Source organism: Balaenoptera borealis, assembly GCF_965194805.1.
Source record: "Balaenoptera borealis genome assembly, chromosome: 3".
Classification (NCBI taxonomy): domain Eukaryota; kingdom Metazoa; phylum Chordata; class Mammalia; order Artiodactyla; family Balaenopteridae; genus Balaenoptera; species Balaenoptera borealis.
Genome location: NC_138866.1, coordinates 145,868,003 through 145,882,811, shown reverse-complemented (window position 1 = coordinate 145,882,811; position 14,809 = coordinate 145,868,003). Strand labels below are relative to the sequence as shown.

Sequence of the window (14,809 nt, the reverse complement as noted above, 5' to 3'; positions counted from 1 at the left end):
AAAACAAAAAGCAAAGGTGTTTGTGTTTGTAAGCCTGCAAGTGCAGCTTGTCTAGGGAGCTGGTTACAGTAGCAGTTGTTCACTTCATGGTCCTACTCAGGGGTGCCTCTTTCTCTCATTTAATGCCTCCCACAGCACCATGAGATGGACCATTGTTTTACTGTTCCACGTTGGATGCTACAGGCCGGGGCTAACGTGACACATCAAGGCCACTCAGCTGGTGAGGAGCTGAAATTTGCCCTCTGGGTCTGGCATCAAATCGCAGCACGAGCCACAGATACATATCGGTGGGGTGAGCCCACGAAGTCACGTGTCAGGAGACTTCCCTTTTCTGACCTCAGTGGTCTCCTTTCTTTGTCTGCCATTTCCCAGCATTTAGGGGGATGAAGAAGAGGGTCTCCGGGAAGTGTGCTGAGCTTGTCAGAAAAAAGAGACAGAGGAGTCGGAAGGTCTTTTCTGACCCCTGCTGTGTTCGGGTTTGCCTGTCTGCCCGGTGACTGTGAGGCAGGTTTCCTTGGAGGTGCCCTGCGGTGGCATCAGGGAGTTCTGGAGGAAGCTGGGCTCCAGGTGGGCGTGTCAGCCGCCATAATAGGAAAGGCATTGTGCAAACAGAGGGGTCCTCATCCCTTGCCCACACCACCTCTTGGCCAGGTGACACGTCATCTCCCTGAGCCTCAGTTTCCCATCCAGAGCCGGAATCCTAGTATCTGCTCTGTCCACCTCCCAGAAGTGTCTGAGAAAGCCCTCTGTGAGCTCCGTGGCTGTCACAAACCTGGGACAAACAATGGCTCGGCATCTCAGGTGGACATTGTCTTTGTTTAGCTACCCAGCATGCAGGCACACTTTTTACTTGGGAGAATCCATGCTTTGAGAAAATCTTGGTGGGAGGCAGGAACCCACCTTCTACCATGGGAGGCAAAAGATGCCAACCACTTCCTCTCCTGGAATCCACCCCCTTGTCTCTCTCTCTCTCTCTCTCTCTCTCACACACACACACACACACACACACACACACACACACACACACACTCACACACTCAGCCCTCCTAGTCTGGGCCCCTTGGAGGCTGCTACCTGGACCTGTGAATGTGGAGGGAGTGGCGCAGAGACATAGGAGCAGCAGAGATGAATCACTGGGACAGGATGGCTGAGGAGAGTCCGTAGCCTCACCGGTGGGGTGTTGGTGCCAGGGTGATGGAGAGCTCCATCAGCAGGGGCCCAATCAGCCTTCTCCTCTGGCATGAACCTGGGGGAGCGCGTGGCTGCCAGGTCTCTACTGATTTCTGCCAAGTTCTCTAGGGCTCCCATTAGCTCTTCTGATCTCTTTCCAATATACTCCTTTCCTGTATCAGATATACTAACCAGAGTTGGCTTTTATTGTCTGCATTAAAGGACCTGTTGGGTACGGCTTCCATCAGTAGAATTTCAGGGACATTCACACTGACCATTGCCAGCCCTGAATTCCTCCCAAGGAGTTCCCAGAGTCCTTTGGGGCTGTGGTCCAGGACACAGCTTGCCCTCCTGCTTCTCCTTCCTGCATCCCTGATGGCTCCACTGGAAACGTCTGGTGTCTGTCCCTGCACAGGACGTACACAGTTTACCTGTCCTCTTTGAAACCTTCTCTTTGCGTTGTGCAGTGGCAGAGACCTCCAGCTTGCAAGCTCTGCAGACAAGCTTTGGTTTCAATAGGCTCAGCCTGGCATCACAGCTCTGCCACCTACTAACTCATCATGGGTGAACTTGTTAACCTCCCTGGCCTCAGCTTCCTCATCTGCACAGTGAGAATAATGATAGCACCTTTTCATAGAGCCGTGGAGGGAATGAAGTGAGAGCTCCCACCCCCACCCGATGCTCTCAACCAATGACTAGAGGCTGTTATTATTACTGACTTTAATGTTCTGCTCACACTAGAACGCTGGCTTTCTTTTCCTGCTCTGCTGTGAGTCTAATTTAGGGTCCTCCATAAACCCAGCTTTTTTCTATCTCGGAGGCATGGGAGGAGAGGTCTGAGGTTGAGTTCCTTGAACGCTTGGGCTTTGCAGTAAGAAAAGGGCCCTGGAAGAAGGAAGCAAGGGATTCAGGGATTGAGCCAAAGTTTCTGAGTTCCCAAGAGCCTCAGATCTGCTGCCGTTAGCAGTGGGTTAGTCATGCCTATGGCTAAGAGATGCCTTGTGTAATGGGCACCGCTGGCCTCCTCACCCTATCAGCTTCCCTGTGCCCTCCCAGGACACTGCTGAGTTCCCTGTGGCATTGTGGTCTGGGGCCAGGGCAGGAGAAGTCTCTGTGAGCCAGACTTTCAGGGCACAAGGGGCTTTAGGGCCACCTTTTTTGACCTTCTTGCTTTATGGATAAGAAGACCCAGACCCAGAGAAGGAAAGAGCCTCATGGAGCCCAGTCTCCTGACTGGAGACAGGACCCTCTCTGCTCCCCATACTGCTTCCCAGAGCATCGTTGAGGCCTGAGCTTACCTGTGTGTGTGTGTGTGTGTGTGTGTGTGTGTGTGTGTGTGTGTGTGTGTCCCCACCTGTGTGACCTCCCCCTCCCCGTGCAGCCCCCTGGTTTGTCTCACCACGAGACTCTCAGGTGAGCTGCAGCATCGAAGGCAGATATGTTCCCTGGAACAGCTTCAGCTGACTGCTAGCTTGGGGTGTAATAACATTTATCACAGGTCTCCTTCATAAATAGATTTCTTTCCTGAGCTCGCAATCCTGGTTCAGATGCTTTTGAGAGGCTGTGGAACAGACAAATCCGCAACCTAAAAATAAAGCCCAGCCCAAAGCAGGGGCTTCACATAGTGGGAGAACAAGGGGAGGGAAAAAATGAACACCTTTCTGAGTGGCTACAAGGTGCACGAGACAAGCTCTCACTGAATTTTCACAGCCTCCTACAAGCTATTTCCCCACTTTACAGGGAGAAAACAGGTCCAGAGAGGCCACAGAGCAGGCAGAAGCCAGAGCCAGGAATTAAAACCAGGTCTGTCTGCCTCCAACGTTCATGAGGACCTTTGATTACAGCTTATTCAAGTTTCTGGAGAAGAATTTGACATGTTTGGGAAAAATTCATCATAAGAAGAAAGAGTTTCTCACTTTGTCCTTTTCTCTCCTCCCACAGAGATCCATTCCTTTTGAAACTAATGTCCATTTGTCATTTCTTCTTTTTCCGTCTCTCCCTCGCACCCCTTGCTTTCTTTTTTCACTCTTATGGCTGTCTAAGGTCGTCAAATATCCTGAGATGAGTCCCCTGTTGAATCCAAAGCCCATATGGGCATTTCTCTGGGTGGAAGGCTGGTGACAGCTCTGGGCAGGGAGCCGAGGCTGGCTGGTTGGTGTGGTCAGGCTGGGGACAGGCTGGGGACACAGCCGAGGATGTGTCCTAGCTGCTCCTGTCTGCAGGACTGGCATCCTGGAGAGACACAGGTGGGTACCTCTCACTGGTTGCCTGGTGCATCTGACACTCTCTTGGCCTAGGGACCGCTGGCCACATGGAGGCACCAACAGGCTCATGGATGGAGGGATGCCCACCAGGCAGAGTGCCAGACATCAGGAAGCCCTGTGCTGTTCTCGGGAGGAAGTTACCCTGGTCCAGGTGGTGGGCAGTTGGGATGGGAAGTCTGCAATTGATTTGGCTCCCTGAGACTTCACCAGTGAAAGAGAGATGCCATTCTATAGTGTAGGAGTAAAAAATATGAACTAGGTTATTGATTGATTTACTCAACAAGTAATTATTGAGGACGTACTCCATACTAGATCCTTTTTTAGGTGCTAGAGACTGAACGAACATGGCAGATAAGTCCAAGATCTCAAGAAATTTCACTTCCAGTGGCAGAGAGAGACAATAAACAAGCCCCATCTTCTGAGTGGCAAGCAGATGGAGAAAAAAGGTGCGGCTGTTCAGATCTAAGACTTTAATTTCTCTTCTCACTGCCTCTTTAACCTGTTTCCTACCTGAGTGTTAATTTTCACCCATTGTAGATTGCTGCCACCATCAAAGACGCTGGATGTGGATGATCAAAGATTCGAGATTTAAGCAAAACAGACAGTTTCTCTCTTGTATTTCAAAAGTTGGTGATACCGCTGTTCCCTTTGGGCAAACACCTATGCAGCCCCATGTCTTCAAGGAACATCCATAATACCATGTCCTAGGTGGATAGAATGATCTGTGGACAATTTTTAAGGAGTAATTTTAGGTCAAGGCATTTAATGGCAGGTCTTTTTTTCTTTTCCTTTTTCTTTCTTTCTTTTTTTTTTTTTAATTGAGAATCATCTGCCATTCACAGGGCACTGCGATGTGCATGAGACCATCCAGGGGTCACCGGGGGCCATGAGGAAACTTGGCCCTCTTACTCAAGAGTGTTTGTATTCTTCCTATTGATACACCTGCTCTGTTGCCTTCAATCACCACCTGTACGGCTAAGAGGAGATTAGGGCCAGAACTTATTTTAAACTCTGGTTCTGTCATTTCCTAGCTTTGTGATCTTAGGTAAGTCACTTAATCTTTCTGAGCTTCAGTGACCCCTTGGGAAAGAGTGTAGTTGAATGGAAAGAACAGAGTCTTTGAAGTTTGATTCCTGGCTCTGCCACTTACTTGCTGTGTAACCTTATGCACGTAACTTACCTGTGGGAACTTGGTTTCTTCATCCAAAAAATGGAAATGAAAATACCTACTTCACAGGGCTATTTTAAAGATTAGATGAAAAAACGCATTTCAAGCACAAAGTCTGTATATCTATTTGTTAGTCAAAAAATGTAATTTTCTTTTAACCTTTCCTTTTCTATGAAATAAAACCTTCTGGGATAACTTCACCCCATCTCATAAATGGCACTACCGTCTACCCAAATGCTCAGACCAAAAATCTAGAAGTCATCTCTGATTCATTTTTTATATCACCCGCCCCCCCGCTCTTTCTTGAGCACAAAATTCAATAGAAAGGTCCTTGGCTTGACTTCTGAATGTGTCTTGAATCTGTCTTCTCCCACTATCTCTACTTCTACGGCATTAGTCATAGCCACAATCATCTCTCCCTTAGCAGTTTTAAAACATGGTCCTCAAATTCTTTGACACTCCTCTCATTGAGAGGTGGAGGGTGGTGTTCCCTCCCCTTGAATCTGCAAGGACCTGGGACTACTTTGACCAGTAAAGTATGGCAGAAGTGATGCTATGTGACTTCTCAGGATGGGTCATAAAAGGCTTCTGACTGTTTCTCTTAAAACACTCCCTTTGAATGCTCCCTTTTGTACCTGAGTGGTCACGCTGTGAAGAAGCCCAAGAGAGGCACAAGTAGGGGTTCCAGTTGACAGTTCCAGCTAAACCAAGCTTTTGCAGTTCTCAGACATTTAAATCATCCCCAGCCATTTGAAACCTCCCAGCTGAGGATCCAGACATCACGGAGCAGGGGGGAGCCATTGTCCCTGTGCCCTTTCTGAATTCTTGATTCACAGAATCCATGAGCATAATAAAATGGTTATTGTTTTAGTGCTACTAAATTTGGTTTGTTATGCAGTGATAGATAATCAGAACACTCCCCTTGTCTACTGCAGTGCCCTCCCGACTTCTTCCCCTGCTTCCACTAACATCCATTTCTCTGCAAAGCAACCACAGGAATCTTTTGGGAATATAAATCAGATAATGTCACTCTGCCATATAAAACCTTGCCAAACTTCCTATCTTGGCCTACTGGGCCCCACATGACCTAGCCTCTGCTCTTAGGTGCTTGCTGGAGGTGGGACACTGTCACCTTCTACATGGAAATCAGAGGCTGGCCAAAGCCATATGACATGGGACACAAAAAGCACGTCTTGCAGCTCAGTCCCAGCTTTCTCACTTCAAGAGCCAAAGCAGGATTTTCTGTACCTATGTGGGTATTGGAACCCTGGTCCATGACCCCAAACACTCTGTGGGTGATCATGACCTTTCCTATACCTTTTTAGCTCTGAATGCTCTCTTGATTGCTGGCACTATTATATCCTTCCCTTCCTCCATCTCCATCTCTCCCCCTTTCTTCCTTTTTCTCTCTCTTTCTTTCTTTCCTTTTCTTTCTTTCTTTCTTTCTTTCTTTCTTTCCTTCCTTCCTTCTTTCTTCCTTCATTCCTTCCTTCTTTCTTTCTTCCTTCCTTCCTTTCTTTTCTTCCTTCCTTCCTTTCTTTTCTTTCTTCTTTCCTTCCTTCCTTCCTTCCTTCCTTCCTTTCTTTCTTTCCTTCCTTCCTTCCTTTCTTTCTTTCTTTCTTTCTTTCTTTCTTTCTTTCTTTCTTTCTTTCTCTCTCTCTCTCTCTCTCTCTCTTTCTCTTTCTTTCAGTGCAGCCATATTTTTCAAATAATATCATGCATTTCCATGTGTTTGTGACTGGAGGGGAGAACTCCATCAACTCAACAGCCCATGTTGCAAGAAGCCTTAAAACTCTCATTATTTGTATACAGTGCCATCACCTACTTAACTTAAGAAATGAACTGAGAAGTAGTTAGAAGTTAGAGCATTTGGTAAGGTGGCTAGATATAAGGTCTACATACCCAATTGACTTTTTGGTGAAAATGGTATTAATAGATTAAGCACAGTCATTTAAATTCACTCTGTTCTGAAATGCCACTAAAACTACCAGTAAAGTTTTTTTCCCATAAATCCACAAAGATGGGGAGAATGAGAGTGGAGACAACATCATTTGGGGAGTTAGAAAGCAGATGGACAAATGGTAATTTATGTAGCTAACATAAGAAAGAAGAATCCTAAACCAGCAGAATCCTAAACCAGAAGAATCCTAAGAACCAACCAGATTTACACTGCAGAATGTAAAGGCTCAGAGACTGGTTGCACCAGAAACTTTTGGAGCTGGAGGTAGGGGGTGAAAAAGAGGATTGGTAGAAAACTGTTTAAAAAGCAGTTAGGAATGGGAGTTATTGCTTAATGGGTACAGAGTTTCTGTTTGGGGTGATGAAAAATTTTGGAAGTAGGTAGTGGTTATGGTTGCAAAAATATTGTGAATGTACTTTATTGCCCTCTCACAACATGGCAGTGTACTTCTTCAAAGCCTACAGGAAAACCTCTCACTCCAGTCAAGACAGAGTCTTATATAATGTAATCACACAGAGACTATCCCATCACCTTTGCTATATATAGACTGTAACCTAATCAAGGGAGTGACTCTTCCTTCACCTTTGCCATATTCTTTTGGCTAGAAGCAAATTACAGATTCTGTCCACACTCAGAATATACAAGGGTGTAACTCATTGGGGGTCATCTTAGAATTCTGCGTACCATAACTGTAGACCAAAAGAAGCTCTAATAAGCTTTCAGAGAGAAATAAATAGGTTCAGTCAAATAATCAGGAAGTAGAATAATTCAGGTTTCTCAACAGCAGTGTTGGAAGCTATGGAGTAGTGCTATCAAAATTCTAAAGTGAAAAGATTTCCTACCTATCATTTTATACCGAACCAAGCTATCCATTGAGTGTGAAAGTAGAATACAGACATTATTGGAAATAAAAAGTCTCAAATATTTACCTCCCACACACTTTCTTAGGAAGCTATGACCTATAAATCAGAAGAGTAACCAACAAAAAGGAAGACTACTGATCCAAAAGACAGGAAATAAGGTCAGAAGGCTTGGGAGGGGGAAATTCATCAAGATGAAAATAATAGAACAGCTGAGATGAGTGAATGTGATGAAAAAAGATTTAGACAACTGGCAGTGAGTTTTGAGTTGAATTAGTGAAAAGAACATAAAAAACTAATCAAACAATAACAAATAATTATTAACTCCAGGGATATAAAAAATTATTCAGGAAAGGAAATGGAACTACATGGCTCAGCTCTGAAGAATTGAGTGATAGGTTCATTACAATGTAAATAGTGCACATTAATCTAACCAGAGTGATGATGTAATTATACAGTTCTGAAAGGATGGTGTTATGGGTTGAGGTCCTAACCCCCAGAACTTGTGAATTTGGAAATAAGGTCTTTGTAGATGACCAAGTTAAGGTGAGGTCACCTTAGGGTGGGCTCTGCTCCAATATGACTGGTGTCTTTATCAAAGGGAGAAATCTGGACATAGAGACAGAGACACAGTGAGAACATATGAAGCCTGGAGTTAAGCTGCCACAAGCCAAAAAAAGGCCAAAGATTGCTGAAAATCCACCAGAAAAAGGAGAGAGGCTTGGGAGAGATTCTTCCTCACGACCCTCAGAAGGAACCAACCCTGCCGACACTTTGATTTTGGATTTCTAACCTCCAGGACTGTGAGACGATAAATTCTTGTTGTTTAAGATATCCAGTTCGTGGTACTTTGTTACAACAGCCCTAGTAAACTAATGCGGATGGAAAGTATGTGTGTATCAGTGGGGGGGCAGGGCGGGCAGGGGAAGGAAGAGGAAAGAGCTAGCCCTTCATCTTCAGTGGGACGTTAACAGATCATTCCTGCAAATAATGAATCAAGAAATAGCAGTATAAGCATAGTATTTAGAAATAGCAAGGTAAATACCAAAATAATCATCTAAAAGAATTAAAATTTGTTTCCTATGGGGATGGGTTAAGGAAGTAGGGTGGAAGAGGGCTGGAACTTGATGTTTATCTTTGAACCAGCTGACTCTTTACCTTAAGTGCGTAGAAGGATAAAAATAAAAACACAAAAAGTCCACTATATCAGCAATTATTAACTAGAAAATATAATAGAGAAAAAATTCCATTCACAAGGGCAGTAAAACCTAAATAATGGCACCCAAGAATAATTCCGAACAGGACACATGCCAGATCCTTCTGGAGAAAAGTCTCAAATGTTACTGAAGGACAAAAGTAAATAGAAACTGGACCCTGCCTCAAGCAGTGCCTGTGATGAAGGAAATGGCAGATGAACATTACAGCATGACATGCAAGGAGCTACTTGATTAGGCGGGAAAAAGCGTCCAACTCTGCCTGGGAAGTCAGAGAAGGTTCTGCAGAGGATGTGGCTCTAAGTGAAATCTTGAAAGACAGAGAAGGCAGGGAGACATTCCAGGCAGAGAGCACAGCCTGAACCAACCCACTGTGTGTTTGGGGAATCGTAATGTGCTTGACCTGAGGGAGAAAAGTGGACATGATGGAGAGTGTTGGCAGATGAAGCTGGCTATCGAGGCAGAAATTGGATCACTAAGAAGCCATGTACACAGTGGGAGTGTTTGCTCTATTTTATAGGAATGGGAGTTTTCAAGTAGCAGAATGAAAAGAAGGTAATATGTGTCTTGGAATAAGCATGTGGGTGACTTCTCAATATAAGATGTCGCTGTGGAGAGGGAGCCTGTGTTACTGGCTTGAATTCTTTGGGCAGGCTCCCTACGGATACTTCTTGACAGCAGCCCCAGACCTCAGTGAGCCATTGATCCAGGGGGTTACTAGGTGCTGTTATTCATCCGCCTGAGGTGGGGAGCTCCATGTCCATTGCAGACACCTCCCAGGAAAGAGGCCCCGCCAAGCACAGTGTGTGTGGCAGACCACTTGACCTCAGGGAGCTCATGCCTTCCACTGCTCCTCCTTCTCATGGTCAGGAGGGTGCAGAAACCCCCTGCTGAGACACTGCAGTACAAACACAGGGACAGGAGGTGTGGGCTCTTCCTCCAAGGAACCCCAAAAGCACCTGTGATCAGCCACCATATAAAAGAGAGAGATTATAAAAGCAAAAATGGTACCTCGACTTCAGGAACAATAAAGGCTTTTGTATCAATGTTGGCAGATGGTCCCGGGTGTTTTGTGGCTGAGTGTGGCTCCTCAGTGTCACACTGAGAGGGGCTGAGTGGTGGGGAAGAAGGTGGCACATTAACCTGCTTCTGTGACTGGAAGTTTCTTACCTGGGTTGGCTTTCCCAGCCCCGGGGTCAGCACACTTCAGTCTGTTTCTCTCACATTCTCTGCCTAACTGGTCACCTCCAGTCTTCAGCTGTGCTGACCTTCCCGTGGTTCTCCAAACATCCCAGCTTGGTCCAGCCGCAGCGCCTTTATCCTTGCTAATCCCATTTTCTGGAATGTTCTTTCCCCAGGTCTTCACGTGGCTGGCTCATACTCATTCTCTCAGAAGGATCTTCTCATGTAACATTAATAGCAAGTACTCTGGAGCTAGCCTGACTGGGTTCAAATCCCAGCTCTGCCACCTTGAACAAGGTAAGTATCCGGTGTGCCTGAGTGGGTGAATTGTGGGGATTAAATGAGTTGGTGTAAATGTAAAGTCTTAGGATAATGCCTATCCCATAGTAAATTTATGTAAGAATTAGCTATTATTATTGGTCAATAATGTATGTCACCTTTTATTAGAACGGTCCTCCACCCACCCTAGTCATTCTTTCCTCTTACCCACTATCTGCGAATATATTATTGATTTCTTTGCTTGTTTATTGCTTCCCTCTCCACCGCTAGAATACAAGAACCATGAGGACAGGGACCCTGTCTGTCTTGTTTACTGCTGTATGCCCAGTACCTAAGTAGTGTCAGACACATAGCAGATGCTCAAGAAATAGGTGTTGAGTGAAGTAATATAGTCAATGAACTTCTCTGAACCAATAATTATTTCTTGGGGATTCTAAGTGGGTAAAGTGCTTCCAAATTCATGTGAGGCATAACGTGGCTTTTCCTTAAAAATTAATTCCCTACTTTGCTCCCTTGCCCAGACCCCTTAATAATATTACCACTTCAATCCATAGGACAGTGGACATTAAGATGGTAAATGATAAATTTATAAGCTACTGCAATCTAGACACATGTTTTTCTAATAATTCGTGGGATATATCCTAGTGTCTGAGCTTTTGCCCAGTGGGCCATTTTCAGCTCTGGCAAAATCACAATGTGTCTTTTCCTCCCAAAGAAGAAGGAGATATGACCTCTCATAGACAACAGAACCCAGAGGGAGCTGAGGTAGGGATACAGATGAAGAACAGCACAGCAGAGCCATGCAAACTGGGAGACAAAACTGGTAACATAACTTGCAGAGCTTGTTGGATGAGGCAGCCCTTTCTTCTTCTATTTTTGATAGAGAATAAATTTACCGACTTCCTTGCAGCTAGGTATGGCTAGTCCTAGCCAGTGGGATATAAGTGGAAGAGGTGAGTGCAGCTACTAGGAAGGTTCCTTGAAAGGACTTTTCTTTTTCCTGCTCTCTGAGGGATAGATGGCTGGAGCTGGAGCAACCATGTTGGCTCATGAGGTAAACAGAGGCCGTGCTTGGGGGAGCTACAAGAAAGAAGGAGCATGGCTTCATGAGGATTTGGTGGAGCAGAGCTGCCATTATCCCTGGACTATTCATCTCTCAATTTTTATTTGAGAGAGAAACAAACTTTCATCTTTTAAAGCCTTTGTTATTTTGGATTTGCTGCTACTCATAGGCAAGCCTAATCTTAGCAAACACAGCATCATAAATGGACGATGGATAAATGCTGAACTAAATTTTGACGTGTTAAATAAAAACTAGGGATTGTCTGCAAACAGAAGACCATGACGCAGGAAGTGCACACCAGTCTGGGTCCAGATCAGCGTAGGAAGAACAGCGGAGGCTCAGCAGACTCCTAGGTGCACAGGAAGAAAAAACCCAGATCAGGTTAATAGACAGTTCTCTCAGCTAAATCCAATTAAACACTTCCTTGGTTCTTTAGTGGTAAGAAATTAAAAATTAGCACCACAGCCTTGCTAGATAGCACACAGTACCTCCTCTACTTAATAACAGGTTACATTCTTCCTGAGTCTATTTGTTTGAGTCCAGAGGGACTGAGGCCCTGGGAACATAACTTAATCAGAGTACGAATCCTTGGAAACATTAAAACCAGCAGACTCTTCTTCTTCATGCTGATAAGTATTTCATGGGCAATCTTTTCTCCAAGTAGTTGGGGGCACTAAGGGAGTCTGTGGAGCTGATAACTCCTTCCTGCCTCCGCCCACATCTCCTGGAGCACCTCAGCCACCGTGATCATTGCACTTTCCACCTCCCTACTCACTCTGACGCTGTGCAGATTCGAAGGGCCTGGAACCTATGATCCTCCCCTGGTTATCAACTCTACACCGCCTCCCACCCCGCTTCCCCTTCCCTGGCTTTCCATCACTGCCTCCTATTTTGTTTCTTTCATAGCACTTACAACATTTACACTTTAATGTTTTTTAGTTTATTACCTGTATCTATCCCCATCTCCCACTGACTGTAAGTTTTTCAAGGGTAAGGACTGCGTTTGTTTTAGTCACCAACATGTTCCCAGTAGCCAGCAAGTATGTTTGGCTCATATTAGGCGTTCAATAAAATAGGTGGTGAATGAATGAATACACACTTCAACAGCAGCACTTTCACTCTGCCATTAGGTCCTTGAGCAAAGTCCCAGCTTTGTCCTGCATTAATACCTGGCTCATGGGCAGCCCACGGGAGTGCTCATCTGATAGCCTCCTACTCTCAAGTTCTTGCCTTGTTCTTTTCCCTCCCCTCTTGCTGATTATCAGTGATGGTGTAAGCATAGCAGGTTGCGTGCTAAGCACTTTGTCCTTCCAAACTGTGCATTCTTTTGCAATGCATCAAGGCACACGAGCACAGCAGTCATTATTTTTTTCTCAGCACTTTCAATCTTTTATGATTTCTTCTTTTAGTTCCATCACAATCACACACCTTTTATTTCAGTCACTTTAAAACTTTTGCTGCTCTTGTACTTGCTGGATACAGTGGAATTAACCATGCTTGCAAACTACCTCAAAACTAAGAGGTAAGATTGCCACTTATTAACAAAGGATTCTATGGTCCAGACTGGAAGGAACTTGCACTACATCTATCGCCATCTGTTGGCAGGAGGCCGAATTAATGTGATCTTGTTTTGTAGCTTTTGTTTGTATCTATGAAAGTTTATAACTTGGAAGTTCATAAGTAGAGTAGTTTTTTTTTTTTTTTTTTAATCTGTAGTTTGTTGGATTCAATTACACTTAAGTTAAACCCGGAGTATAATCTCTTTTAATCCCTTTAGATAGTGCGTGAGTTCAAATATTCTCATTTATTCCTTTGTGTTGAATCCCCAAGTCTGGCATAAAGAATTCTAGTGAATATTGTTATAGCTCAATTTGTCGCAAATTGTGCCGCATGGGGTATATATAGGTATTCCCACCTAAAAATTTTGATAAAATAAATTTGGGACTCCTGGCATACCTCATTCACAATGTGCATTATCATTTAAAAGGCTCTCCTTAACCAATGTGTATTATCACCTAAAAGTCTCTTTTAAAAAAAGCCTAGTGTTTTTCAAACTTGCTTAATTATAGAACCCTTTCCTCATATAACATCCCGTGTTCCAACATTACTAGGGACATGTAGAGATCTATCATCTATCTATCTATCTATCTATCTATCTATCTATCTATCTATCTATCATCTATCTAATCTGGTAGATCATAAATGTTTCTTGGAGTCAAGATTCTGGTGCAAAAAGGGCCCAAAACCATAATCATAGCACTCCTGAAAGAATACTGCCTTTGCAAAGTTTATTTCAGCCCTTGTGTGCATCACTTTAAACTAGCCCAGCAGCAGAAGACGATACCTGTTTGACATTCTGGAAAGGGTCCTCATGCTGTCTAGTTCAGTAATACTGAAACACCTTTTCCCAGCAGGTAATACAGTATCTCAGCAATCATTACATTTTGTGGAAGAAAAACATGAGAAAATTCCAGCAGCTACAGGAAAGCTTGAAGCACTTGCTTTGTTTTTTTGAGTAGGCTCATCTTGGCTTGCACACGTCTTAGTCTGAGTAAGGCGAATATTATTCACAGTGTGGGTGTGGCAGCCCAGGAGGACAATGATAGAAGTTCCATTTTCACATTTTTCTTTATTTGGTCTTACATCCTATGCGTCAAAATGATAAAGAATGTTCCAGTGGCCTTCTAAAAGTTCACAGTGGGAAGACTCCATGGTTGAGGCATCCCTTAAATAATAGTCCTCATACCAGAATGTGTGTGTTTGTCTGTGTGGTGTGTGTGTGTGTGTGTGTGTGTGTGTGTGTGTTTGTGTGTGTGTGTGTGGTGTGGGTGAGTTATAAAACATTTAAAAATTTTCTTGGTGTTAGGAATTTAAAATTGAAGGACCCAAGTTCAGAAAACTGTGGGAGTGATGATATTATTGTGCATTTGCACTCTCACCCTTGATGACTGGTTGCAAATGACCTTGGGCAAGGTCAAAGTGTGCGACTATCAGCTTCTAACTACTTTGTAAGAACAGTAGGAAATCAACCAACTGTGGGTACTGGCTGTTTAATTGCATTTCATTATACCTAATGCTCTTGGAGTCTCCCTTAAATCCATATAAGTGATAGGTGTTTTTCTGGCAATGTTGCTATTACCAAGTGGCCACAGATGACCAATTTGATGATTTGTTTGACTTGATGATCAATGTCTTCAACTTTCTAAACACATTTTTAAGGTTAAATTTCTGACTTTCAAGTGAACTGTTGCCTTGGATGAATCCAGAGGAATAATCCTTTTATGCATTTAACTCCACAGAGAATACTTTTGGAAATCTATTGATATTCTGGTCCTTGGGCTGTTCCATTGGCATAAATATCTTAGACATGAATTCCCAGAGTTGTGATCCAGTTCCTTTGCAAGAGGCTTTTGTGCTGCTATTATAATAATCATCATCAGTATCATTACCAATCCCTGCATTTGTAAAATAGTACTCATCAAGACTCTTGGTGGCAACTGATAGCAAACCAATTCAAGGTGGCTTAGCACAATGAACCTTTATTGGCTCATGAAGCTTGAAAGTCCCGAGGTAGAGCTGGATTCTGTCACTGTACTTAAATAACACCTACCCTTCAGTCTTCATCTCTTACCCTGCTTTAATTTTTCTT

General features: G+C 44.1%; 1 protein-coding gene across 1 annotated transcript in view; it reads left to right on the top strand.

The window, feature by feature from the left end:
• LOC309625794 (uncharacterized protein) overlaps nt 1-14,809 on the top strand; it is a 146,139-nt gene that overhangs the window by 90,936 nt on the left and 40,394 nt on the right. Inside the window, exon 4 of the mRNA XM_082385832.1 lies at nt 9,995-10,115. Within this exon, the coding sequence (XP_082241958.1) occupies nt 9,995-10,115 (121 nt within the window). The remainder of the gene's footprint in view (nt 1-9,994; nt 10,116-14,809) is intronic.